The sequence below is a fragment of the Halichoeres trimaculatus genome, unplaced genomic scaffold (genome assembly GCF_033239565.1).
Source record: "Halichoeres trimaculatus isolate MK-OKI-2021-1 unplaced genomic scaffold, fHalTri1.1 fHalTri1_scaffold_5, whole genome shotgun sequence".
Classification (NCBI taxonomy): Eukaryota; Metazoa; Chordata; class Actinopteri; order Labriformes; family Labridae; genus Halichoeres; species Halichoeres trimaculatus.
The window spans coordinates 18,526,567-18,553,206 of NW_027437183.1; the positions used below are offsets into that span (position 1 = coordinate 18,526,567).

Consider the following 26,640-nt stretch of genomic DNA (forward strand, 5'->3'; position numbering starts at 1 on the left):
CTTTAATCTAGTATTCTCCATTCAAATAGATGTTTGAGATGTCTGTGTTAAAGGGTTGTTGAGCAATTTAAAATGAGAAATCTCAAGCTGAGCTCATGCAGATATTTTTTATTCAAATTCAAGTGAAAGGCTATGTGAAAAGCTGCCTTAACCCTTGTATTATGTTCACTTTCAGGATTGTACGAGGGACATAAATGTGTGAGATATTGTAGCTTGAATACTCAATACTAATATTTTTTTCTTTACAAATTCTTCACAGAAAACAAGGGCATGGGTTTCAGTCTGAAAAACATTTTTTTGTCACATTTTTCTTTGAGTAAAAGCATTAAGCAGGTCAATTTGACCTTAACACAACACAAGGATTTACAAACTTATGTTTCTAAGGCATAAAAATGTGTCTAAACAGTTGAACAAAACTTGCCTCACCACGCTTAAACTTAGCTTACTGTGCATGGAATTTAAGAAGTGCAGGTTTTATAAACTGTAAAGGTTATAATTTAATTTACTGATCATCCAAAACTCATCCTAAAACACGTTTGAATCAAAAATAGAAGAAAAATGTCATGAATTTACTGCCTGTGCATGTGTATCTTCTTTATTTCTAGCTACATTTGTTAGCCTGCTGTAGCAGACAACTAGCTAACATACACATGTAGCCAGTAGGCTAACGTTACAAGCACCTCTTCTCTTACTTATATAAACTAACTGGTCACTGGGAACATTTCATTGCTCATCCAAAAAAGTAAAAAAGAGTGATAAATGAATCACATTTGTTGGTTGTGTATCTTTCCAGTGCTTTACGATGTGAATACAAAGGTTTCAGTGAGTTAGCAAAAAATTACCAGAAATGTATCCTCTGTGTTGCAGATATCTTTAGTTCTCTGAAGGTGGGGTAATTTTTAGAACCAAGTTACTTTTCAGTCATTAATATTTCTTTTAATTCAATGCAGTTCTTCCATACGCAAGCTAATTAGCTAATCTGCATTATAGGAACAGTGCTGACGCTAACTTTTCAAGTCCCTGCAAGAAACAAAAGCAGAAGTAATGACCTGACTGCAGGACGTTTTTGTTGTTTCCCTCCACTCTTCTTTCTTTTGTGCTCTTTCAGCTGGCAAGTTTGCTGTTTCTTAGTCTCCTTGTCTTTTCTTTCTTTCACTTACCATTAAGCCAGGCAGGCAGGTATTCACTCTTCATGCTGTAGTGCTGAAGGCCCAGATTCCTCAGTATGACTGGCTCTGTACCCAGGAAGTTGTTGAGTGTTGCTGAGTACAGCTCCTTATCTGTGCAAACAAAATGCAAGCTTTAGCTCAGGCCTGTTATTTCAGCCACCATTATACAGGCTCACAATAAGAGAAGGTCAGTGGTTCAGCTGGGAGACACAAAAGAGTGCAGAGAATGGGTGCCTATAAGTTCAGTGAGGCTGTGCACAGTGGAGTGAATGCAGCATGCAAAGTTTAATTGTTCCTCTGGACTCTCAGTGCATTGGTGTAGCAACAAAACAGATGGGAAATGCTGCAGGGGCATTTTGTGGAGATTTGATGGACATTTTTATGCTTCTGTTTGAGCTGTAAAAAACCTCTGCTGTTCACCTTAATGCAAAGGCTGCTGAGATGGAACAACAGGAGCTGACTGTGTGCTTTGTGTTGATATGAATGTCAATGGATTTCTAACAAAGGGCTTATCAAATATGCTTAGTATAAAATAATACCAATAACACTATATTTGCTCAGAATCAATTTCTAAACTTTTCAATTAGAAACAAAAAGTTTTTCAATGCAAATCTGAAGCATTTACATAATGCTACATCATACAATGCTACTCTTACTCACCCACGATCAGGCCAGTGTGGCCCTTGGCAGGGTCATATGGGCATTTACCCTTGCCATCTTCCAGGGCAGCAGTGTTGAGGGCGAAATAGTCAGCGTTCTGCAAGCACACAAACACAAAACACAGCAGTTCATGGTCAGTGTGTATCACAACCTACGTGACACAGCTGCAAGCTCACTCTGTCCACTGCCATGCCCTCGCCTCGTTGTCCTGTCACATTAGTATCACGCATATTCCAACATGAAGCAGCATTCACATGTGACGGTTACCGAGCAGGAGGTACTTTCTGTTTTTTTTTATATCTCATTTTCTCCAACAGAGGTCTTAGCTTGAGGTCAGGCAGCAGACATCTCACGTTAACACTAGTCAGCCCTGACTCAGAACGATTACACACTGAGGTAAACACACACGTAAACACTTACCACGTAGGTGCATTTAGGTTGGAAGGCATAGGTGCCACAGGTGTAGAGGTGCGTGTGGTTGTAGCTCTGGAGGAAACGTATGTAGTTGAAGCATTCGGTCTGTGGAGGAGAGAGGAGGAATGGTTAGATTGATGTCTTTCATAAAGAGGTGCTGTTTGGTGCTATTAGGATGACGCCTGTTGTGACAATTGGACTTAAAAAGTAAAGAAGACTGTGTGCCTGAAAATTGTAACTACTGCTGAGAGCTTCAATTATTGGTCATCACCAGCAAGGGACCATTCCCCTGTTTAAAGTTGTTCAATTTTACAGCAGCAGAGGAGCAAATGACCATTTTTTTTTACAGGTTTTATTACTTTATTTAACATTTTCCTCATAAATGTTGGTCTTATTTACTAGTTTGTAGTCTCCTTCAATACAAATAGACGTTAACTTTATAAATCATGCTGGAATTGGAGTGCAATGTGTTTTCTGTTAATTGTGGGCTTGGCCAACATGTGTCTGAGAAACTGTTACCACCAAAGACCAAAAAAGATATTCTTCAGCTTGTTATTAATCACTCCCATTTCTCACTTTTTCCAACATAACTGTGAAAAACTGATGTAACTTCATAATGTTAGTTGCTGATGATGTTGGCTGAAACTGTTGGTGATCCTCAAGTCCCCATTGTGTCATTCAAATAAGGTCACTTCAGGTTTAAAAAGAACAAGCAGCTTTGTCATCTCATTACATGTATTTTATTTCTCATCAAGGAGGCTTTCTCTGAAACAGATTTACTGCTCCACTGAGACTCTTTTTAAATCCCTATTCACCTTAAAAACGTCATAACCTCGACAGTAGATTATATAAGACGATAATACTCGTTTATTAAATATGTTCACATCAGATTGGAAAAGGATATTTGGCTGTGTCTCTTTTTGGTGAACTAAAAGAACCCTGCACACTCTCAGTCTCCAAAAACTACATTTTAATCACATTTGTTTCACTCTGAATAGATACGTCACTCTTATATAAGTGTCCTATTTATATGATCACTTAATTGATAAACTGTTGCAACCACATTATCTCAGTAACCTTTATACAGAATCAGAAATCGACAGATTGTTTCCATTCGGAGGATATGTGCGTAATTAACAGTGTAAAATATGCAGTGTTTTATGGGAAGTGGCCTTTAATGCCTGTGCAGTGATGAACAATAAAGCTCTTTGAATTGAATTGGAAACAGATGCTCACACATGATGCTAGAGGAATGAATAATTCAGTGCATCCAGTTGATGTTTTCAACAGCAAAACAATGTCTGTATCTCAAGTCTGAAAAAAAAGTGATTTTATTTTTAAATGCATTTTTACAGCTCCAGCAATCAGAGAGGATAATCAGGATGAGATATGTCTGGCAGACGGGCCTCTATCAGGCCCACGACTTCAACATTACGGGAAAAAGACTAATCATTAAATCTAACTGCAGGCAGTGTAAACAACATGTGCTTATTCTTGCACATTAAGTCAACTCCTGTCATATATATAACCATAAATGTTTGAGCACTCACAGCTATTTAAGTCACAGACTAAAGGAGCCGTGAAAAGTGTCTCTCTTTTTCCAAGACTCAGACCTTAACACTCCATATGTCAGGAGAATAACAAAAACAGACACCATTAACTTTCAGAACGTAACCAATAACAGATGTAAGATTTTGATAACGCTGGGGGATTTATGAAGCTCCAGTGGTGCTAATTTCTTTCCCTTTCTTCAGCAGTGTTGCTAACACTACACTCATCCAAAAAACTGTTTCACTTTGGTTTAATATCACATCAAAAGTTTCCAAAAGCTCAGCATGACTATGAAATATTTAAGAAGACTTTTTTACAAATGCACATTATGCACCCACTGAGAAGCTCTTACTGTGAGTAGCATGTTGAGCTGGGACCAATTTACTGCCTGTGTGTACAGACGAAGCATCTCTGATGGTATAAAGTGAAGAAACTGTGAATTTCTTCTTGCTGAGACTGACCGACTGAGTTTCTCCTCTCTTAAATATCAGCACAGGGCAGAAAAAAATGTGAAATGTTGGTGTGAGATTCCTGGTTTCACGTTCATTAATTTTAAAACTAGTTCCTCGGACTGAAGAAGTTTACCATAATGCAGTGCAGAGGAAATTCAGGAGAAGTTGCATGAAAATTTGTTTAATAGGAAGTTAACTCCAGTAGCTTAGCTTAGGATTTTTAGGAGAACCGTCACTTCCCATCACCACAAAGGTTTAATAATCTACAGGTCAACAGTTTTTTGGTTATAATAGAAAATGATTTTTGTGAGGTCACTTAAAAACTTAATCAGTTACAAGCTTTGTGATGTATTATCCACATTTAAAATGTGTCATTTTTGCTTGTGTAAAGCACCTCATCACAGGCACACTCAGCCTGCAATTACCCATTTCTGTTAGGACATCAGGGTAATCTTTACATCTGTCCCATTCCAGGAGGTACGTCATTTCAACTTTATGACACCAATAAATATATGTATGTCTGAAAATAGAAAAGGTTTAAAAGTTACGCCACTCTGTTCATAAGCTCCTATGATGCGTACTAGTTTTTGACATAGAGTGGGTATGAATACACAGCTACGCAGTGCTTAGTGGTCATCAGCATCGTACACTTTGTCTCGAGACGCGTCATAGTGTAGATTGTCTGTGTTTGCGCTCAGTAATTTTCTGTCTATTTTAATTATCTGTACTGTTTCCCATGAATATGAAGTATAATACATGTATTTGGATAGTTATTTAGAGATTAAGGGGGTATTTAGGGTAAAAATCCGACTTAGCAAAATTTTTGGTTACCATGCGTAGTAGGAACGGATTTCATTTGTAACTCAAGGACTGCCTGTATTCAATTAGAAATGATGCAGTGGCTCACTTGTATGGATAACATAATATGAAATTAGAGAGCTGTTAATTTGGGTTGTTGTCTTCTCTGGGGATGAATTAGTCAATTTGTTATGCTTTTTGTCACATCACTTGAAGAAAGTATAAAAACAGCGACTCCTATTGGCAGTAGCTGTGACATCAAGTAATGGTGAAAATTGTGTGTTTATTGTGATATGAGGGCCTGTGTCCACTCGGGTATATTTTTCTTTCCAGTGGCAGTGTATTTTTTTCTTTTTTTCCTCTTTTTTCAATACAAAAAGCTTTCACCTCAAAAACGTTCATGGTGTCTGTTGTTTTTGTTGCACTTTACCCATGGGACAATGGACAAGGGAAACATTAGCTGCTGCTAATGCTATGGCAAGACTTACATCAATTTATTTATGATTGCTTTGTAGAATTCAAGTGAGTAGTAGCACATATCTAGCATACATAATGTATTTAAGCTGTCTTAATGGTCACTACTAATGGAAGCCGAAGTGCTATGGAACAAACTTTTTTGCCAAGCAGCAGTAAGCACCAGTGAAAGCGCTCTGAGACACTGCCAGTACAAAAAATGCCATCAGTGGACATAGGCCCTCATTTTCCCAGGCTTATGTATATTATATTTGATATCATTCTTTTATAGTATTGTATGTGTATTTTTTTACGAGGTATAAACCCCAGTATCAGCATCTGTGTCATAAATTTGATTCTTCTTGATGCAAAGCCTCATTTAATTTTTTTTAAACCTCATTCAAACCTCTTCCAGAATCGAACCACCTTAAAACCTGCTGATGCTAACCTTATCCGGGAGGAGCACTTTGCTGTGTGCTAATGTAATGACTGGAATTTTTCCAGTGCAGAGCAGCAGGATGACTGGATAAAGTGTTATCAAGCAAAGTAAAGGGAGTTGAGCTGTTTTCATAAGTCTTATAAACTACTGCTGTGTGAGCGCCCTTGAGCCAGGCAGGTATCCCCAAACATCTCTGACACCGTGTCAGCTAGAATCAGTGTTACCTGGTTGTTCTTCCCTTTGGCGACACACTCCCTCTTCTTATCCTGAGGGGCCGGCCAGTCAATCTGGAGGGGAGAGAGGGGAGAATGTAATATGGGCAACAGTCCATGAATGATGTTTTCTGACTTCAGCTGGTGACTATTACATTCTGCAGTTACATTATGTTCAAATACAAAGTTTTATTAGTTTGACATACAGCAGAAAAAAACAGTTTTAAATGGATTTGAGGACAACAAAACTTCCCGGAGCTGGTTGTACACAATGAACAATTTCACACTTTCCTTCATTATTTTGCTGAACTCAGCCCACCCTTGCTGTAACTAGAGCAACAGCCACAGAATCACAAATAGGAACACTCTTTAAGTGTATTTTGTACAAAATGGACCCTCATATGTGCAGGTAAAAAGCTTTTTGATCCATCAACAATGAAATAATTGTTTCCCGATGTTAGGAGAACAAAGTAATTGTAGCCACCCTGAAGCGAAGAGATAGAGTCTCCATAAAAGAATGTAGTTAAAATACGTCATGAACTGAGCTGCCCCGGTGGCGCAGGGACAAAGCACTGCTACAAACCCTGGTCCTTGGCCGCAGTGATTTCCAGTCAGCCCCATCAAACACTCTTTTAGTGGTAGGCACTAAATGTGAGGTCCTTCCTGCAACTAAATTCCCCAATGATTGTACCATTGTTTAAAGCATCAAAGACATGCTGGCAAGCAAGTGTACTATAATGCACTTGTGTGACTAGCTTTTGTCCTCTGTGGGGCTCAGTTCTGCTGAACCAAGCAGGTGGGGGAGCCAATAAAAAAGAAATGTGCATGCTCATCTACACTTTATGCTCGTACTTGCTCTAACTGATGCCCTCTGCTATTTAGTATTATTTCAGTAGCTGCTTTTTTTAATGACTGTGTGACACATGGCTGAACTCTGCTCCGTGGACTGAGGTCCATAATATGAACTGTGTTTACCAAGAGGTTTCTGCACCATTAGAAATAATTACACTGGTCATTACAGGCAGATAGCTGCTGCAAATTCAGTATTAAACTCTGATATACTTGACTGGATTCAAAACAACAGAAATCAAACAATAGGTTAGTGCTGTTTATCAAACTGAGTGTTAGAAACAATACCTATTATACTCACAACATATAACTTAAAAATATATGGCACCAAATGTTTTAAGATTCCAAACACGTCTTTCTTCAATCAGATAATCAGAAAGAATTATGAGTGAATATTTCACATCTTTCACCTGAACTCTTTCACTGTCTGCTTTATGTCCCTTTTCAAGCCTCATGGTCCCTGTAACTTAGACTTGTTAAGATTAAAAACTGAATTAATCATTGGGATCAGTGGCTGTGAAATATTACCCATGGGTTTAACTGCTGTACTCTAGTTTTAAGAGCGAGATAAAATGAGGCAAAGCAACACCTGCAGTTTATGTGTTCCTGAGGAATTCTCGGCCATCACTGTCTATTTTTATGGTCTCAGCCGAGACATTCCCTCCTCATTTGCTCAACAATGATCAGGCATTTTACAAACACAATTCAGGCTGCAGTAAGTGGTCAGGTATTAGCTCTTAGAGTTACAGACTAATGGCCCACAAAGGCATATCTACAAAATTAATGTCCTCTGCCTCACACTAAAGCGATGCACTAACAATAAGAAACAGCTTTTAGACAAACACTTAACTCTGTTACCATTAGTGTCTTCATATAAAACAACAAAACTTTGTGTGAGACAGATGCACAAAGTAATTTCTGTTAATGAGTGTGTAAATCAGAGAAAAGGATTTCAATCATTTGGAATAATGTGAGAACTTTTATTTTGGGAAGCACCTCTTTAAGTGTGATTACACGGCCACTTAGCTTCAGCTTTTTTAAAAGCCTGTGCTTATGTGTTCTCTCATGCATGCAAATAATACATTCAGAGCTGTTGGGCACCAGAAAACGAGATTAAAAAGGCCTTTAATTGAACACTGGATTTGGAAGTGAAACGAAGAGTATACAGGGGCCCAAAAAGTAGATATTTGCACAAAATGTGATCCATTTTAATGTCACTTCAAAAAAGGAAGATGAAGGTGAAGGAGTGTGTTTCTGTTGCATGTATAGCCAAAGTTGTATCACTGCGTTTTTTATGGAGGGAACAGATCTAAATAATGTAAAAGGGTGCACTCCAGACAGGAATAGGAGCTGTGTGCCTTAAAAAAAGTCAGAACCCAGGAAAAAAAAAGTGTGAGCAGAAAGGGAGAGATGAAAGTAATGAAGAGAGACAGTGAGTATGACAGCAGCAAAGAAATAAAGAGAGGTAGTGCGAAAGGACGGAGGGGGAGGAGGGGTGAGGCAGTGATGGGCAGATGGTGACGGAGGGGACGCACTATTCCCTCGTCCTCATGCTGTCATTTTTCTGTGTTGGCTTCTTCCCTCCACATTGCACACTGGGGGCCGACAACAGGTGGTCTTATCATTACTGTAAGACTCATAACCCTCACTCAAACAGCTTGGGCCTTTGTGGTGTGTTTGTGTGTGTATGTGTGTGTGAGTGTGCATCTAATAACTGCTCATTAAGGCGGTAAATCAGATAACAATCCCCCAAACCGCTGCAGGCTGCTCCCTACACCTCCATTGCACTGCTGTAATTGTATTGATTGCAATATGGACAAATTATTGAAGGAGAGAAGCAAAAGCAGGCTTAGTCTCAGAGGCTTCAGCATTAATGTGTGTGTATGTGTGTGTGTGTGTGTGTTTTTTTTCAGGTCAAGTCAAAGGTATTTATAAAGAGTTTTCTAACAACAGGTTTATCCACAAGTGATGGCAGAAAAACAAGTTATACAAATTAAAACTAGGACAATAACAAAGTGGATTAAATAAGTGCATCATAAACTCAGAAAAACACGGCCAAAGTGTGTGCCCAAGTGTGTGCCCAAGTGTGTGTAACTGCCTGTGCACTCCCACACTTTCACAGTGGATGTGTTTGTGCTGATAGGAGTGAAATATTGAGCCAATAGCTAGACACTTTACGATCTTAATGTTGGCAGCTTACTAACACTATTACTGTTGGAAGCATTTAGCAACAGATGACATTAAAAATGTCCAAGTGAAGTTATAACTTTGCAAATTGTAAGGAAATAATTGAAGTGATGCCAAAACGCATAAAAAGATGCTTTACAGCTGAATAAAAAGTCAAAGGATGATTAATTCAATGAACAAGTTTGTAGACTTTGAGTGTTTTTTTTGAGTGATTTTTATGGTTTAAACTGAGTCTGAAAATGATTTAGCTATACATAAGTCTTTAAAACAAAATACATCCCTTGATGAAATTGTTTTTTAAAGCAATTATCTGAGCAATCAATGGAATTACACTAAACATATTATCTCTACAATCCCTTGTTAAAAAGCTTCTTCGTGTTTCTCAAGCCACAGCATCTGTAACTACCAATGGGCAACAAACGGTTAATTAAAATGAATCCTATACAGAAGTGCAAAAAGTTGTTATTCATTGAGAATCCGCTTGAGGCTGGCTGCAGAAATACCAGAAGTCACCTACACTCCCAGCCACAAAAAAAGACTTTTATGGGATTAAAAAAGCATTTTAACAGCCTGGTTCAAAATAAAATGGTTTGGGTCTTAAACTCTAATTTTGCTATCTTTACACACTGTAAGGAGGTGATTTTTTTCTCTTTCTCTTAGAAGTAATTAGGATTGTTTAATTGTCCAATCAGAGACACAGCTCAGCTTAAATGTCTGACGTGCACCCTGTAGCTGTTCAAAGGGACGCTCAAATATTCAGTACAGTCTATGGCTCGGATTGGTAGCAAAGATTTACCTTGTTGATATCAGATATTGTTTTGCTAGTTCACTCGAGCTAACCTTCAAGGTTTGTCTGATAAGTCAGGCTCATATCTACTTTCTTTGGTAACTGCTTCTGAGTCAACACACTTTGCTAGCTACCTTCAGAGCTAGCAGCTTCATATCAAAGCTAACTTTCATTACAGAACTGCACCTAGTGGCAAACATTAAAATATAACCAACTGCATGCTGGTCTGTATTTTGTTTTTGGCATTTGTATTAGTCTCCTTGTTACAGTTGCAAAAGTGTTTTTCACTTGTAAGCTAATGCTACCACTTTCAGCTAGTGACTTAAAAGTGAATGGAAACATGCTCCTTTCTCATAAGGATGACAAATGAGGAAGTTATTGTTACTACGTGTGAGATTACTGGTTTTATATATGCCATAGGGGAGATTTTTTTTATTTCTAGTACATACTATAGACTGCAAAATATTGGGACATAGTTGCATCACTTTTCTGTTCCTAGGAGTTTTATGGAGTTTTGTCTCGTATTAGAAATGCCAAACTCAATAGCTTCTTTCAGTTAAAAAAACACTCCTTCGTCCCAGTACAGTGTGCGCCATTGAATAAAGTGGCTATTCAGACTGAAGAACTTTTGAACTTTTTGCTGTTTTTACCCTTTAGCATTAGCTTCATCTTGTGGCAGGAGGTTGCTGCTCGGTACCTCTGATGAGAAAAAGCTGAGTCCAATCTTAAGTGCAAAAAAATCACAGTGCATTAAGTGTCTACTTGGCGCCAAAAGCAAAGGAGACCAGGTGAAAGCTCATGTGAGAACACCTGTTTTACAGCAGGGATGGACACTTTTACAGCCCGGTACAAGAAAACATTTTCAGTCTATGAACCTCATATCCTTATTGATGCTCGAACTGGGGGATTGACATTTTATAATATCTAATTTGTTGAGAATAAATTTGCTGTATTGAGGCTTTTTGCAGCAAAGTTGATATAAGCTTGTTTCTGGATCTGCTAGAAGTTGGTTTTCAATGGTAGAGACTGACTCTGAGTTGCATAATTCATCATCACAAACCAAAGAGTTCTGTCTCTGAGACGATGTAAATTAACTAATTAAATGAAGTTGCCTTGCCAATGTTCATTTTTAGTACAGTCTTTGGTCGAAACAACTTGTTTTCTCTGTTTTTCTACTTTAGTATTTCAGAAACCAAAAACAAAATGATTAACTCAAAAAGAAGCACACAGGTCAAACCAGATGCAAAGCAGTTTTTTTTGGCTAACAGCAACAATTGATCTTTTTTTATTATATTTTTGACCCCTTAAGAAGGACACTTGATTCATTCTGAGACGATATTAAACAGCGCGACAGTTCTTACATTATAGCTCCAACAAGGCCCGAAGATTTAATAAAGGAATTACAGGCCAGACCAATAAAATACCAAACAGCTACTATGACTCAGTGGACTTCATTATGGTATTATTTGGTTCTTTGATTATCTGCCAGAGTTTTTTGTGTGTGGGTTCTTAAACGTCCTTGAGTCCATAAATGAGTTGAAGAAAGAAGAATAAGGTCAGCCTTCAAGTTAATAGGCAGCAAAGAGAGTGGCAGAAGCTGAGATTATGCTTTATTTTCCTTTTCTTTCTTGCTAATCCAAGCAGAACCTCTGTCATATTTTATGCTTTTCTGTAATAATTATATCACATTTAATATCATAATTGAATTTGGTGTATTTAAATGAAGTTTTTGAAATGTGTGTTTATCTCCGCAGTGCTTGGTATTCAGTCAGTGTGGATGAGATTAAGCTTTTTGTTCCTGAGCTGTCCATCATGACGCTGTGTGATATTAAATCTTATGTGTTATCATTTCATTTCTTGCATTTCTACAAAAGCCTCTCACAGTGCGTGGGTGTTTGCGCTGACAGTTAGTCAGGCAGTGATGTGGGCATAATTATTTTTCTTGAAATCCTTCCCTGTCTGTATTTAACTTTTAAATTTTAATCCCCCTAAGTGTCAGGAAATAAAACCTTTAAAGTGTGTGTGTGTGTGTGTGTGTGTGTGTGTGTGTGTGTGTGTGTGTGTTTCAGCTCATGTTACCTGTGGCCTGAGCTGTCTGCTTATGTCGTTGGGGTCCAGGGCAAACAGCGCTTCTCGTGCTCCAACGTAAAGAACCCTCTCATGATCGGACAGAGTCAGCATGCTGTAGTTGCTGACTCCCTGAACGCTGAACCTGGCCATGCTGTCCAACACATCTGCAGAGAGACACAGAAAGGCTTTGTTACATAACAGGTCGTACTTAGCTGCAGAACAAATCATCCTAATTTAAAAAGATCTGTTACTGGATGGCAGACGGAAACCCGAGAACATTGTGCTCTGTCCTTTTTGTTTTTTTGTTTGTGTCTCAGTTTGCGATGTGAACAAACTGAGGCACAAACTAAAACCAACACAGAGCTAATGCCTGGATGCAAAATACTGCAGTTCTTAGAGTTTCCACTTGAGGCTGACTGTAACAGCCCAGGAAACCTCATTATCAATGTTAAAACACTATCTTTACAGCACAGTTCAACATGTTCACAGCCTGGTGCAGAAACTGTTTTGGTCTAAAAAACTGTTTCTATTTATTTTATACTATTTCATTCAGTCTGTTGAGAATAGAGGCTCTTTGCTCTCTTTCTACTTTTAATTCCTGTGCTACTTTTTGTACCAAATCAATCAGACAAATTCCTTGTATGAGTCAACGAATTTAGCGACAAAGCTTGTCCTGATTCTGATTTAGACACTTTTTTTTGTTTTGCAAGCAGCAGGTAGTTATCATTCCCTTTGTGTTGCCCATTCATTGATCAAATCTTGCTTTGGCAAAATTGCTTTTGTAACACATTCCTGCTAACAAAGTCCTGAAATTGAAATTATATCAGACAATCCTCTTATTCTATTAAAGTGGTTACAAGATTGAGTTTTATACCATTCAGGCTGACAAGAAGAGAGACGTCGCTGCTTTTCAAACAGTCCACACGCACTCAAAAACAAGATTCCTTAAATTCAAAGATAGAAACTTCACATTAAGACATCCAATTAAAGCAAGAAAACATTCACACAAATTAAGCTAAAGTTATGGAAATAAACAACCTATTTTACTCAAAGCTCTCAGAAAACTCATCAGGCCCTAATGAGTTTGTTCAAACCACCCACAGTATCTTGAAGATCAGCCGAGGGAACGCTGCACTGAAAGCTTCCCAAGCTCTGTATTTACTCTAAGAACCTGGAGCTGAGGTCTCAGGGCAAGCCTGATAAGTTCCAGATCTGTACGTCAGCAGTCAGATAAGGTGGTCTTCTGTTTGGAAAAAGCTGTGCAAATAAACAAGGGGCAATGATGCTTTGGGCCTTCCAGCTCTTGTTTTGATGAAGAATTCGGGGGAGTGTTTGAAGCTTGCAGCAGGGTGAAGGCAGCGCACACAGCTTTAAAGTAATGGTGTATTAATGAATAGAGGTGATGCAAACATAAATCTAGACCGATAAGATCTGCAAATGAGCACAATCACATTTTTTTTGTCTTGTATGAAGAAGTAATCTTAAACAGCTTCAATCAGCCTACTCTTTAATGTGAGTTTGTTATCGAGCCAGATGCCAGGACATTCGTATTCAGACACTTGCTCGATAAAGAAAAATCCATTAAGACTGGTCATTATCAAATTGAGGAAATCGACTGGGCTTGTTTTTTCTGGAAAACAACCTAAATTGTGTTTTGCCTCAGTTCAACACAGCTTTTATTCCAAATATTGTTAAAGGGACTCATCCAATCAGCACTGCAGCATTAAGAAAGAGCAGCTTAATCTGTCCAGACGGAGCATCTGCATACAACAAAACAGGGATTTGGAGTTGGACTAAGTTGCATTACCGCAAATTGAAAGTGGGATCTGAGCGACAACGTGGACAGAATGTCGACCGAGCTGCAGATTGCTTATAAATGCATCCTAATAATAGGAGTAAATCTGCCGAGGTGAGGAGATTGTTCATTATCTGGGGTGCACATTCAGATGCAGATCGCATTTTAATACAAGCTCCAAATGAGGCCTTTACTCTGATTAGGCAATTGCTCAGGCTATGAACAGATATATACGAGCCTCCTTGGCAGCACTCTCATTGATTCTCTAACATCACATAGGTGGATCTGAGCGATTTATCTCAGGACTTCTGAAATCATTCTAGGACTGCTCATACTTTAGGGTTGTTTCTCATTTTCCTGCTCATGCGCCGACACAAACAATCTCCAAAAGATTATGACAGGATCACAAAATGTTCTTTCCGTGGACCCATCTGCGGGTTGTGTTGAAAAAGAGCACAGCTGACTTTTTTCATCAGAATTTCAAAACGATGCACCCCCTGTTCCGTTGTTCACTCTCAAACACACTCTCACACACACACACGCCCGGATACACACACTCTGTTCAAATCCCCTGACTAGCATACAGACAAACTGGTGGTGCAGAGCAGATGAGAAAGCAAGACAGAGATGGGAGGAACGACAGAAAGGATGGTGTTTAGTTTTCATTATCCACACTCTTGTTGCTTGTAGTGTCACCTTGTTCCCCCTCTCCTCCACCCCGCTCTGCCTTCATCTGCGCTGATAGAATGTGTGCGAAACGCAAAGCGACGACAGCCGTCTGCGTGTAATGCGAGCTCATAAATTGAATGTTTCTCTTTCTGTTTTCTGCAGCATGAATATTTTCACTCTTCTCCCCATTTTCCAGACTGAAAATAGCAGCTGAAATCCAGAGAGGCAACAGCAGGAAGTGGTTTGATTTATGGTGAGACTAACTGCTCATGTGACGCTGTGGCCTAGTTGGGACTGAAGAGACTTACATACATGGAGGAGGCAGCTCTGATAAACGAGGGGTGTGCGTGTATGTGTGTGTGTGTGAGGGAGATGAAAAGAAAAAACGTGAGTCTTATACAGGAACCTTGGTGGTGTATGTATTTAAATATTAAGAAGTCCTTGATGTCATGAGAATAAAGGTCAGCTTTAGATCATCAAAGATTTTGTTTTTGCTGCTTTCAATGAAAAGTGATCCTTCTTCTTCTTTGCTGCCACCGGAAATAAATGACAGCACAGCTTCCACCTGAGTTACTCACGTCCACCACACTCCCACTGATGCATAAAACAGAGAATACACACTTATCTTTGAACATGTGTGATAGATCCTGAAAGGAATGGAAGGAGCCTGTGGAGTGTCTTCACAACAAACAAACTCTACCATGATGAAGAACATGTGACGTGGTTAAAAGCTACAGAGCCAGTTGATAAAAGGACTTGGAGAGCAGACAGTTTTTTGTTGACTGCTTCTTCCAAGATGAAAAATGAATTGGCAATGAACCTCTGAGACGTTTTCAAAAGACCAATTCAATGCACCAAACACACTGTAAGTCACCGTCATGTGCGAGAAAGATGTTCCCCTCTGAACTTTTCATAAAGTCTGTCAAGTTTTTATTAAAGAAAGAAAAAAAAGGATCTGCGTCTTTGCACCCTGTGCTTTTGGTTTGTGCTCTATGGTTGGCGTTGATGTTCCGTGACGCTGCTTTGTGTTGTTCCCTGCTGTCCAAATCATTGCCTCTGCTGCACTCACTCTTGAATGTACGTTGCTTCAGATGAAAGAGTAACTCTGAAACATTTGCCCTTTTCACACGGCCAGTTCAAGGCGCAATATATACGCCCCTGAAGAGTCTACCTTCAATATAAATGTCACAGAGAAGTGATGGCGGGATGCAGTCCTGAATGTGGTGTGCTCTGTGTATATATGTGTGTGTGCATGACTAAAGCCTGGTTTACACTGCTGCACTGACCCTGCACTGTAGCGGCTGACGCACTACATGGGCCTTACATACTTTTGCGTCAATCTGCAGTACAGCTTGGAAACACACAAGGGCAGTGTGGTTTGAGTGTTTGTCAGACTTCCTGTTTCTAGTCGCGCTAAGTTCTCTCTGTTTGCTTTTTCACTGTATTTTAGACAAGCAGTGGTGCCTTGACATGTGAGTTTAATTTCGTCTGTGACAGAGCTCTCAACTCAAATTACTCATGTCAAATCAATTTTCCCCATTGAAACAAATTGAAATTCCATTGATTCATTCCAGTCTCCCAAAACAACACCACATTTTTTTGTTTCATGTTTATAAGAAAGACAAATGTACTGATTCTAAAATTAATTGTGCAAAAATGTCATCAAATAGTGCCGTTGTACGCCTGGTTGCAACTTTTCCTGTGTGTTTTATTTTACAAAGTTTGAAATTTTTGCAAAATAACTTCAAGCACAAATGCGAGCACAATGCTGACACTTCTACTGTGAGCTAGATGCTTAAAGTGAATGAGTGAGACACGGGATGCTGCTTGGGTGTTGCGGTGTTCAATGTTGCATTTGCTGCGACAGAGGTAAAGTAATTGAAGCCAGCTCATAACTTGAATTTTAGCCCTCAACTCAAATCTAAAAACCACCAAAGAGATGGCTTGTATCTGGAAAAACGTGTTAGGTGGGATACTTGTAAGTCAAGGTACCACTGTATTGTGTTAAACTGAAGTTAATATGGGTTGCTGTACAGCAACTAGTACAAGGATGCAAAGAGAGGAAATGTAAGACTGATGTAGGGCTGACGTTTGGGGATTTGAGGAAATGCTGTAAATACAGGAAACACGATGCTTCCCAGAGAACCAATCACAGAGCGGTTTGCAAGTTACATTTTGAAGTCACGCTTATTGGCTTGTGCATTTGAACAGGGCAAGGCAGACCCATGTTCAAGGCTATGTCGAGTGTATTGAGCTCCCATAACAGCAGAATGTAAGCATAGATGTATGATTAATGGATGTAGTATTTGTGACATCATTCATCTCTTTCTGACAGTTTCTGAAGTCTATCAGGCGCCATATTGACAATACTAAACTCCAGAGGCAGGCCTCAAACCTCCTCATTTACAGCTCCAGGTGAGTCAGTCAGGTGATCTGTGCCTTTTATTGGGGAAACTCATAATCTTAAAATCTTTTAAAACCCTGAGCTATAAAAAAAAAAAAATTCTCCATACAGTATGTGCTGATAGAGAAACAAGCTATTCAGACTGAAGTCTTTTTGTGTATCAGACTGTAAATATGTTCATTTCTGCTGTAAAAAGCGTCCTTCTGGCTTGGTGTGTATGTGGTTTCCAGGACTCCTGGAGCCAGCCTCAAGTGGACACTTAAGGAACTGCAGTTTTTAACACACATTTGCATCAGCTCCTGACTGGAGGTTGCTGCTTGAATTGACCACGAAATCATTCACTGGGATGCCAAAGTTGCATCACTGTAGGATCAGTCTTTAAGTACAAAGTTTTGTTAACAGATAAGCTTCATTAAGTTGCATTTGCAACATGAAAAGGCCCACTGACATCGTTATTTTGCAGCCTGTGGCCTGATGCATCCCATGACAATTTGAAAAGGCTCCAATCAAAATTAAATTTTCAAATGTTTTTTCCAATTTCATAAAGGCTTGAATCTTTATGCCAGACTTGTGCAAGAAGTGTAAATGCTGACATCATACACTGAAATGCTGCACTTTGAATCAGAAACTTTTATGTTTACACATAAAAACAGTAATGTTTGAAGACTTAAATACAGAACAGTTGTGAGAAGCCCAAACACAACTTCACAACAGTAGCTAAACAATTTTTAACCTCATCACTTGAGCTACCAGCTACTATGTGTGTAAATAAACTTAAAACACTGAAAACAAAGTCCAATCATGTAACGACATGGTTTGAATTTTTTTTTTTTTAATTGGGTCATGCTGTGAGAAGTACAGAAGAGTGGATGAAGAGTGAAAAAGGAAAGGAGGGAATAAGTAAGCAGAGGAAGGAAGCAGGATAAGTACCCAAATCAGCTTATTATCTGAAGAGCAGCCGTGTATAAACATTAGAGGGTATGTACGGACGAGGGAGTCTGATGAGGGAGAGTGAAGAGAGACAGGGACAGAGGGAGGAGAGATAGATAGATAGAAAAAGAGAAAGACAGACAGAGAGGGGAGAGGAGGAGGAGGAGGGAAAGAGACATCCTCAGGGGAGAGCTGAGCACATCTGCTCTGTTCCACACAGCCGGGCGAAAAAACTCCAGAGCTGACACACTTTTACCCAGCCACACACACACACACACACACACACACACACACACACACACACACACACACACACACACACACACACACACACACACACACACACACGCGCAGGCACGTGGCGGCTGTTCACACAAATCAGAGCACATCTGAACACATGAACGCAGACAGAGTTAAGTTTATGTGTAAGCTAAAAGACACATTGCATTTGTCTAGAAACACACACACATTCACACACTCGAGTGCACACACACAGTCCTGAGCGGTCCTCCAGGGTACCTGCTCAGTGACTTGAACGTCTCTCCACCAGCAGAAGGGAAGTGTTTTGCTCGGGGAGGCGTGTTGGAGGTGATCGGTGGCTCTGTTGTTCAGAGGTGATCGGGGCAGATGCACTTACCATCTGCCACCACACTGTGGCAGCCCTGAGGCCACCTGCTGTGGGAGGACTCCTCTGACTACTCTGAAACACAAACCAGCCTGTCGACACCTGAGGTCCACCACTGTGTTATCTCAAATGTGTGTTTTTAAATCTGGTGTCTTAGTTCAAATCTATTCAGGCTGCGAAAACATGAAACGGCTGTCACACCGAGGACTGGAGAGGATACGCCACGATAAAAGAACCTGAATTAAACACACAAGACTCAATCTTCTGCTCATAATAATTCAACAAAACAGTACAATAATGCAACTAACAAATCCAATACTGAGACTGCATTTGAACTACGTATACACCACATGGCCTTTAACTGCAATTCCAACGCAATGAATCAGCACAATATTATCTTTACACACTTCATGCAAGACATTTGCAAGCTATTTCAAGCTTTAAAGAGGATTGTTTGGGATTTTTCCATCCTATTAAAGAGCAGGCAAGTGTGAATCTGTGTGTAACGGCAGTTTGGGTTAAATTAAAAGGTCTTTGATGCACAGGGAGACAACACTGAGCCCAGAGGAGAAAAGAGGAACATAAATAAAGGATTGAGAATTAAAAGCGTGGGGCAGAGATGAGGGAGGGTTTAATGATTCCAGCAGATGACAGGAGAAATGGAAACAAAGGGGCAGAAAATAGAAAGCCAAGGAGAATATAAAAGACAGACGGCTCTGTGGAGCTGACCAAGGTCAGGACCATTAGAAACAGAGATGATCAGAGATCACGACTTTACAGGACCTCTCCACTGAGTGTGTGGGTGTGTTTGTCTTTACACTGGTGTGAGACAGTGATAAAGGAGGGTAATAAAAACCAACAAAGAGTGTGAGACTGACGTTAGCTTCTCTATAGGTGTGGGTGGATTATATTTATGATAGAAACACATTTGAATAAAAAAGGGTTGAGCAGAAAACTTTTGTGTACCGCAGGAAAGGGATGAGTCATACCTGAAGTCAGACTGATGTGTTTACATAATGAATGTATGGCTGTGCTTTTTGAGGGACACAGCAGAGCTGCACATGTGTGCCTCTGAACTCATTAAGCACAGTGTTGGAAGGTTATGTTTGACATTTCCTCTGGTCATTTTACAAAGCACAGTGAGGCAGCTGTTCACAGTGAGCACTCACCAGGATTTCAATGTTAAAGTCTTGTTAGAAAAGTTGGAGTCAAGTGTGGATGTCTGCACCAATGTTCAGCTGCATTCAACCGTTCATACAAAGACAATGTATTGTATCCCATTAAATATGATGGTCTGAAGGCAGAGCAAGGAGGTCAGATTTTATAATAGTGTTTTTAAGCCGAGGAGAACATCCATCAATCTATCCATCTATCTATCCATATTATATATATATATATATATATATATATATATATATATATATATATATATATATATATATATATATATATATATATATATATATATATATATATATACACACAAGAACATACACAAGCAACGAAACAGAACATTTCAACTCATGGTTTTAACCTCCACTTTTGAATGTTTTTTCTCTAAATCCAAGTTTTTTTCTGAACAAGTTACAAAGTATGCATTTTGTTTTTTTCTACTAGCGATGAAAACAGCATAATGTAAAGAAGTCTTCTTTAGCAGCTAGTTAGCTTAGCATAATTTACATAAGCAAGTGGAAATAGCTAGCTTAGCTCTGTACCAAAAAATCTGCCAAACGTTATCTTTCTAACTCACCGTTTAAAGTGCTTTTACAAAAGAAAATAAAAGTAACTTTTTAGTAACTGTAGATTCCTGTAAAGCTCACAGACATGAGTGGTGTCTGTCTTCTCACTAAAGTGTGTTTTTTTTCAAAGAGCTACTTTCTTTGAAGCACAATAAAGGCAACCGAGTAAAAGAGTCTTGTAAAAATGAATGTTGAGGTGCTAGCATGGACTGTATAGAACATGAACGTAGCCTCCCCAATGTCATCCGTCTATTCCTGAAATGGTGAAATGAAGCAAATCTGCCACATTTGATATGACTCGGGCTTTGAGCTTTTTCTAACAGCTATAGGGCACTTGCCAGTCATGAGAGTTGAACCGTGTCTCTGGACAATCAAAGGATCCTATTATCTTCTAAACCGCTGGGTTAGAAAAAAATGTACCCACCGTACAGTGTGTACCGATAACTAGATTCAGCATCACTTTCTGCTTAAACAGATTGAATTAGTTGTGAGACTATTCAGTCAAGAGGAAACTCTCCTGGATATTTCCCTTTTAATTCAGGACAGGATGTTTTAACATTTGAGACTAGAGACGGGAAGCTACTGCCTGAAACTACAAATTTCCCATTAGACTCCTCTCATTGATTTGTTAGTTTTCTTCTTGTGTGTCTTGTGAGTTTGCTGTTTACCAGACTAAGTGTTTGAGTGTTGGACGCCAGCATGTCCTTGAGTGCTTCACGAGGGAGAGCTTTTACTCAGTCCCTGAACGATAATGCAACTTCAGACAAAAACATCAAGAGGATGATACACCATAACAAGCTACAACAGAGGCAGAATGTTGGTGAAAGGGATAATGTGAGTGTGCTGCTTTCTTGCAATAAAAGAAACCAGCCAAAACTTTGATATTAAAAGTGTTTCGCTTCATCGAGGCCACAAAGAGGGAGAAAGTTTTCAAATGAAGTGAAACTTAATGCAGTGTGAAGGCTGGAAATCAACACCTGACAGTTTATAGTCTTTTGGAAAGTAATATCAACTCCACACAGATATGCTTTTTGTGCAGAAAGAGTCATTACTTTTGTACACACAGTGCAGTGTCCTTGTGTCTGTGCTGTCTGAGTTTGTATATTTGTGTGCACTCTACTGTAGGCTATCTCAGGGTCAGCCTTGCCATCCAGCCCTGCCCAAATCAAGCCAGACCAAACAGAAATCCCATGTGGTCCGGAGGAGGAGGAGAGGGAGGAGGGAGAGGAGATGAGGGGGGAGCGCCTGTTGCTTCAGGGCCATCTGAGCAGGTCTTGATCGGGGCCCGGCCTCTGTAATCTGCCTCTTCCAGCCTTCCAGCACAGCTCCAGCCTCTCCCTCTCTCTGCGTGCTAAAAATACGCCGAGCCTCTTCTTATAGCTCTTAACCGCTGCGCCACTCACACACCAAACTATGATTAAAGGCCTATTTTAGGGAGAGCTTTGAAGCAGTGACAAACAGAGGCTGAGACAGAAAGTCAGACAGACAGACAGACAGACGGAGGGAGCGACGTTGCCCGGCGCCCACACAAACATGTAGATACATCGCAGCGTGCACGGCGAGCATCAGACCCTCAGATGAACAGGTACCCTCTTTGAAGGGGAAGAGAAAAACACACAAAGATGCACACTCCCACGTGGATGCTCCAGCTTTGTCTACTGAACAGACGACAAGTTCACAGGAGAGGCAGGTGTACGACAGAATGAGAGCAGGCAGACAGGAAGTGAGATGGAGACTAGAAAGGGAATGATATACATGCCACTGCTTGATAGATGTGCAAAAATACCTTTTAGGTAATTATAGATTATATGCAATTAAAAATCAATAACAGAGATTTATAGGATTACCCACACAGCAGCACAAGGAATTCATTCGCCTGAAATGCTTGTGACTGAATTATTCTCAAATAAAAGATGAAACACAATGTAAGTACATGTTTGTAGGCTGTATAATTACTCGTTTCTGCATGGCTTAAATGTGTAAGCGCTTGTTTGTTGCCTCTGGAGCATTTGTATTTCCTATACAGCTTCACGTGTTTTGATAAACGGTCATGGCAATAGAGTGATTGAATGCAGCCGAATATAAAGAGGGATGAAGGGATGGGGGGGAGAGGAAGTGGTTAAAGTGGATTAACAGCGATGGAACAAGAAAGCAGAGGAGGGGGGTGAAGGCAGGAGATGAAAGAGGGAGGGTGGGTGGCTGCGCAGAAGGGAAGGGGGGGCTAAACTGCCTGGCATGGTGGGGGGGCCACCATCACAATCCCACAACAAGCAGAACAAATCAAGAGCTGGTTGATGCCACAAGTGGGTTCCTTTTTTTTTCTAACTCAGTCAAGGCTCAGCGTGTTGGACTGGTGCAGCAGCTGGGGAGAGTTAGGCCGCTCTGTATGAAGATGTGGGGATGACACACACTCCCACACACACACACACACACACACACACACACACACACACACACACACACACACACACACACACACACACACACACACACACACACACACACACACACACACACACACACACACACACACACTAACAAGAAGATAGAGGGGAGTCTGTGGCGCTTACAGGGTGCAGCATGGTCCTGCTCTAGTTTCTCTTCTGACTCACTGAGTGATTTACAAGCCAACAATGTCAAGCATTTGGTGATTCACAGGAAGAGGAAATCTTGTTTAAGTGAACGACCATCGAGACTATGGCACAACCCGATCGCTATCATGATAAAATGCACTTACTCTGTTCAAACTTGTATTACATTTTTTCGGCAAAAAGCCACAAAAGATGCAGTCCAGCACCTTGGAATTATTTGTTGACTCCAGCATGGTTATTACATTGATTCGCTGGGTTTGAAAAAAAAAAAGCTATATTTTCTCTCTACACACATCTGCAATTTTCAGGGCAGCTTTTTACTCAAGGACACCTTAAAATGAACATTTTGTTCGATCATTCTCTGAATGTCGAGAAAAAGGCCGTAACTTCCTCGTCAAAAGATTGGATTTTTCTCAGGCCATTAGTCAAAATCCTGCCATTCACAGAAGAGGAAGGGAGAGAAAAATCTCATATCCTGGCATGTCAAATAAAGAAAGCTCAACCAACATTTCTTTGATATACCTTCCCAACTTTTTTCCCCTCTGACACGACTTAAGTCAGGCTTTACAGAAAAGTACAAGAGAGGTTTGGCAAAGAGCATTTCCTACACACCCTAAAACACTGTGTCTGAAAGTTGGACAACAGTTTTGATGTTTAATTGAGGGGGAAAGTTCAATTTCCTCTTCACAGCTGTGTAAATGTTTCCACATTGGCTGATTTCAACAAGTAATATACACATCTAGTGCAATAGCTCTATTGAAAGTTGTAAACGTTGTATACTTCTGTTTTAAATTAAAGGTCCAAAACAAAAATGTTTCACTAAACTATGTGATTATGAAACATGTCATTACGAATGGAGAAGCACATATGCTAAAATGCATTACATAAAAGATTATTGTTGTGAAATATCGAGCACATGTTCATTCACAAACATTTAATATTTGGAGCTGGAGTTATGGCTAACAGAGGTTGATATTGGGCTACTGTAGGGTTTTAATTATGTTGTAGTTACAGCTACTGTGAGAAACTTTTTGTCCTTGTAATATTTGGCGCCCTCTGTGGACAGACAGGCACCACCAACTTCTACCCCTGTGCCTCTGTTCTATATTTATTGACTGTGAGTTGTGTCTTTGCACAGATCAGGGCCACAGAAAGTATTTAGTTGTCTGCAGTTACTCAGTTAGACTTTTAAACAGTTCAACCTTAAACCCTGTTGGCAGTTGTGAACAAAGTGAGTTAATGTGTTGTATGTAGAATAAAACAAACAATCTTTGTTGCTGATGGTCTTGTTTGTAAGCAACAGAGAGTTCAGTTTTCATATCAGACTGTTTTGTGACCTGCAAAAAACTCTTCAAATAGCTTTAAGGTAAAGACAAAGAGGTCATTGTTCGGATTTCACTAAGTACAACTCTCTGATATTTTGGAGTTTCCTCTAATCAGATGGGAGGATGGTGGTGTCTCAGGAGACAGGAGATGATTTGTCAAGGTTAGGGGAGCCACTTTAAAACTGTGCTTCTCTCCATTCAGAAATGTGGAGTTTTTATGTAGATGTGTAGCTCTTTTTGAAACCATCTGTTAGAAACACCTTGCCAACTACTTGCATGATAGCTGGTCATAGCCTACTCTGACGTTAAAGATTTTGAGGTAAAGATGAATCTGATGTGTTCAGACTTGAACCAGCCTCTTCTGCCAGTCATTTAAGGAAAAGGGGAGTTTTTTGTCTCATTTTTTCAATTAAACCAGCACTTCACAAGGTTTGTCCATCTGGGTAGCAGCTCTTGGGATATGTTTTCAGAGGCGGGACCTTCAAAAGAAATCAGCGGCTGGTGATTGGATGACTGTTCTGACTGACACACTCACCACAGACCAATCCGCATCAAGCCAGGGTACGACGTAGCTTATGTGTGCCGCTTCTAAGTTGTTGTTGTAAAGAAATAATAGACGAACAACTACAAGAACACGAGAAACAGCTGTGATAATGGCATTATACGACTGCTGACATTTTTGTAAAGTGAACTTCCGAATCAAAGGAACACTGACAAGTACAAAAGTCTGCTGACTTCTGCTCTGCGTCTGCTCGTCACTCCCACTGCTCTCGCAGCTCCCGCCTCTCTTCCTTGATTAGGCTGTAAAGAATTTAGCCGAGTGAATTTGTTGGTCAATGGAGCCTGGCAAGATGGATCTGCAGGATTTCAGAAACTGAATCAGGCAGGTCCATCTGCTCTGTTATGACTGGTCTGTCTTATTTCAAACAGGTTGCTTGCTTTTTAAGGCAACGTCATCTTGTTGAAATACCATAACACATTGGAATATCTTTCTTCACTTTGTGCTACTGGTCACTAGTCAGTAAAGGATGCAGCTCACTTGAATAGTGTCTGGAAAAAAACTAAATTTCACAGTTATCGTTATCGACTCCTCTCACTTGCTGTGAACTTTTCCGAGTAGCCTGCTGCGTTCATTGACTCTCCCCAGCATCTTGCAGAAACTCAACCAGGGAGGCTGACAGGAAAATGTACAGCTAAAGTCAGAGTTAAAATCTTGTCAGTTTGCATTCACACAAGCAGGTTGCCTCTAAAGATCCAGGAAATTTTCAGGATTTCCAACTATTGACCCTGACAGTTTGCTGATTTAAGATTTTTGCACTCCTAACACTGCTTCACTGGACTTGAGCAGAAACTCGAGTCTGAAATGACTGGAGCCTGAAGCTCCATATGCGAAGTACTGAGCCTCTGATCAAACTCATAATGAGAGTTGGGAGTAAAAAGGTCTGGGGATATCTTAAAAAAATGTGTTAGAAAATCATAAGTGTGTATACTTTCTCCTTTGGTTTAATAATACGGGTAATGAAGGGCAGTGATTCGTCATATAATACCTCTCGGGGTTAACCAGTGCAACGGTTCAAACACAGCTCTGATGATACAGAAAGATGCTGTGGATAATTGCAGCTCTAGAGTTGCACTTTCATTTGAATGCACATGCCCACTTGCCTACACATCAGCACGCACAGAGCCTGAATGACAACGGAGAGCACTCCAGGTCCTGACATCTGGTCCCAGCTGTTAATCCTCACTGACCAATCAGAGCAGGGTCGGGGGATGAGTGACACTCATAGCAGATAAAAAGCAGTGATGAATCTCTTTCTCCAGCCCCCCTCCTTTCTCTCCTCCCAGTCACGCAGAGCCTCTCTCTGCCTTGCTCTCAACCACTCATTACTGTAATTGGAGGGTTTGGAGAGATACGGCTGGAGAAAGAAAGAAGGGGAAAAAAGCAGAGAAAGGTTGAGGGAGAGAAGGAGGATTCTGGAGGTCAGAAGGCCGGCCCTTTTCCTCTCCTTCTGTTCTCTTTCTCCCCTCCCAACATCTCAATCTCTCCTTTTTTTTTCTAAATCAGAGGCGTACATTTGCTTTGGCTTTTCTTTAAAGATGCAAGCCTTATTTGGAGCATCAAAGCGAGCCACGTTTTCAAACCAAATATCAGATTTCTAAAGGCTCCATTTGACCTCTTCACCTCCCTTCTCTCAGTCTGTCTTTATTCCTTTTCTTTGTTCAACCACAGCTGCTGAGTTTTATCATAGCTTTGGCTTAGTGGCCTCTGTCATTGGCCTGAGCTGAGGAGTGTATGTGTCCTCGTGTGTTTGAGTGTATGAATCCATGAGAAAAGAGACGGGAGCAGAAATGATGGTGTTTGAGAGAAAGAGACAGAAAGTAGCAGGAGGAGAAGGTGGTGATATCAGCTGGAGTATTTTCTGCTGCCAACAATGGAGAGGTCAAATAAGGTGGCGAAAATAGCTTAAAACAACATAATGGATGCTCCAATCATCTGCAGCCAATTCAGAAAGAAGAGAAC

General features: G+C 40.2%; 1 protein-coding gene and 1 long non-coding RNA gene across 2 annotated transcripts in view; one reads left to right on the forward strand and one right to left on the reverse strand.

The window, feature by feature from the left end:
- LOC141790410 (uncharacterized) overlaps positions 1-14,721 on the forward strand; it is a 41,336-nt gene extending 26,615 nt beyond the window's left edge. Inside the window, exon 3 of the long non-coding RNA XR_012598269.1 lies at positions 14,702-14,721. This is a non-coding gene — a long non-coding RNA (uncharacterized LOC141790410). The remainder of the gene's footprint in view (positions 1-14,701) is intronic.
- sema4c (sema domain, immunoglobulin domain (Ig), transmembrane domain (TM) and short cytoplasmic domain, (semaphorin) 4C) overlaps positions 1-26,640 on the reverse strand; it is a 123,173-nt gene that overhangs the window by 23,811 nt on the left and 72,722 nt on the right. The window contains exons 4-8 of the mRNA XM_074670252.1: positions 12,051-12,205; positions 6,161-6,223; positions 2,250-2,348; positions 1,830-1,926; positions 1,161-1,280 (exon numbers count right to left, since the gene is read on the reverse strand). Of these exons, the coding sequence (XP_074526353.1) occupies positions 1,161-1,280; positions 1,830-1,926; positions 2,250-2,348; positions 6,161-6,223; positions 12,051-12,205 (534 nt within the window). The remainder of the gene's footprint in view (positions 1-1,160; positions 1,281-1,829; positions 1,927-2,249; positions 2,349-6,160; positions 6,224-12,050; positions 12,206-26,640) is intronic.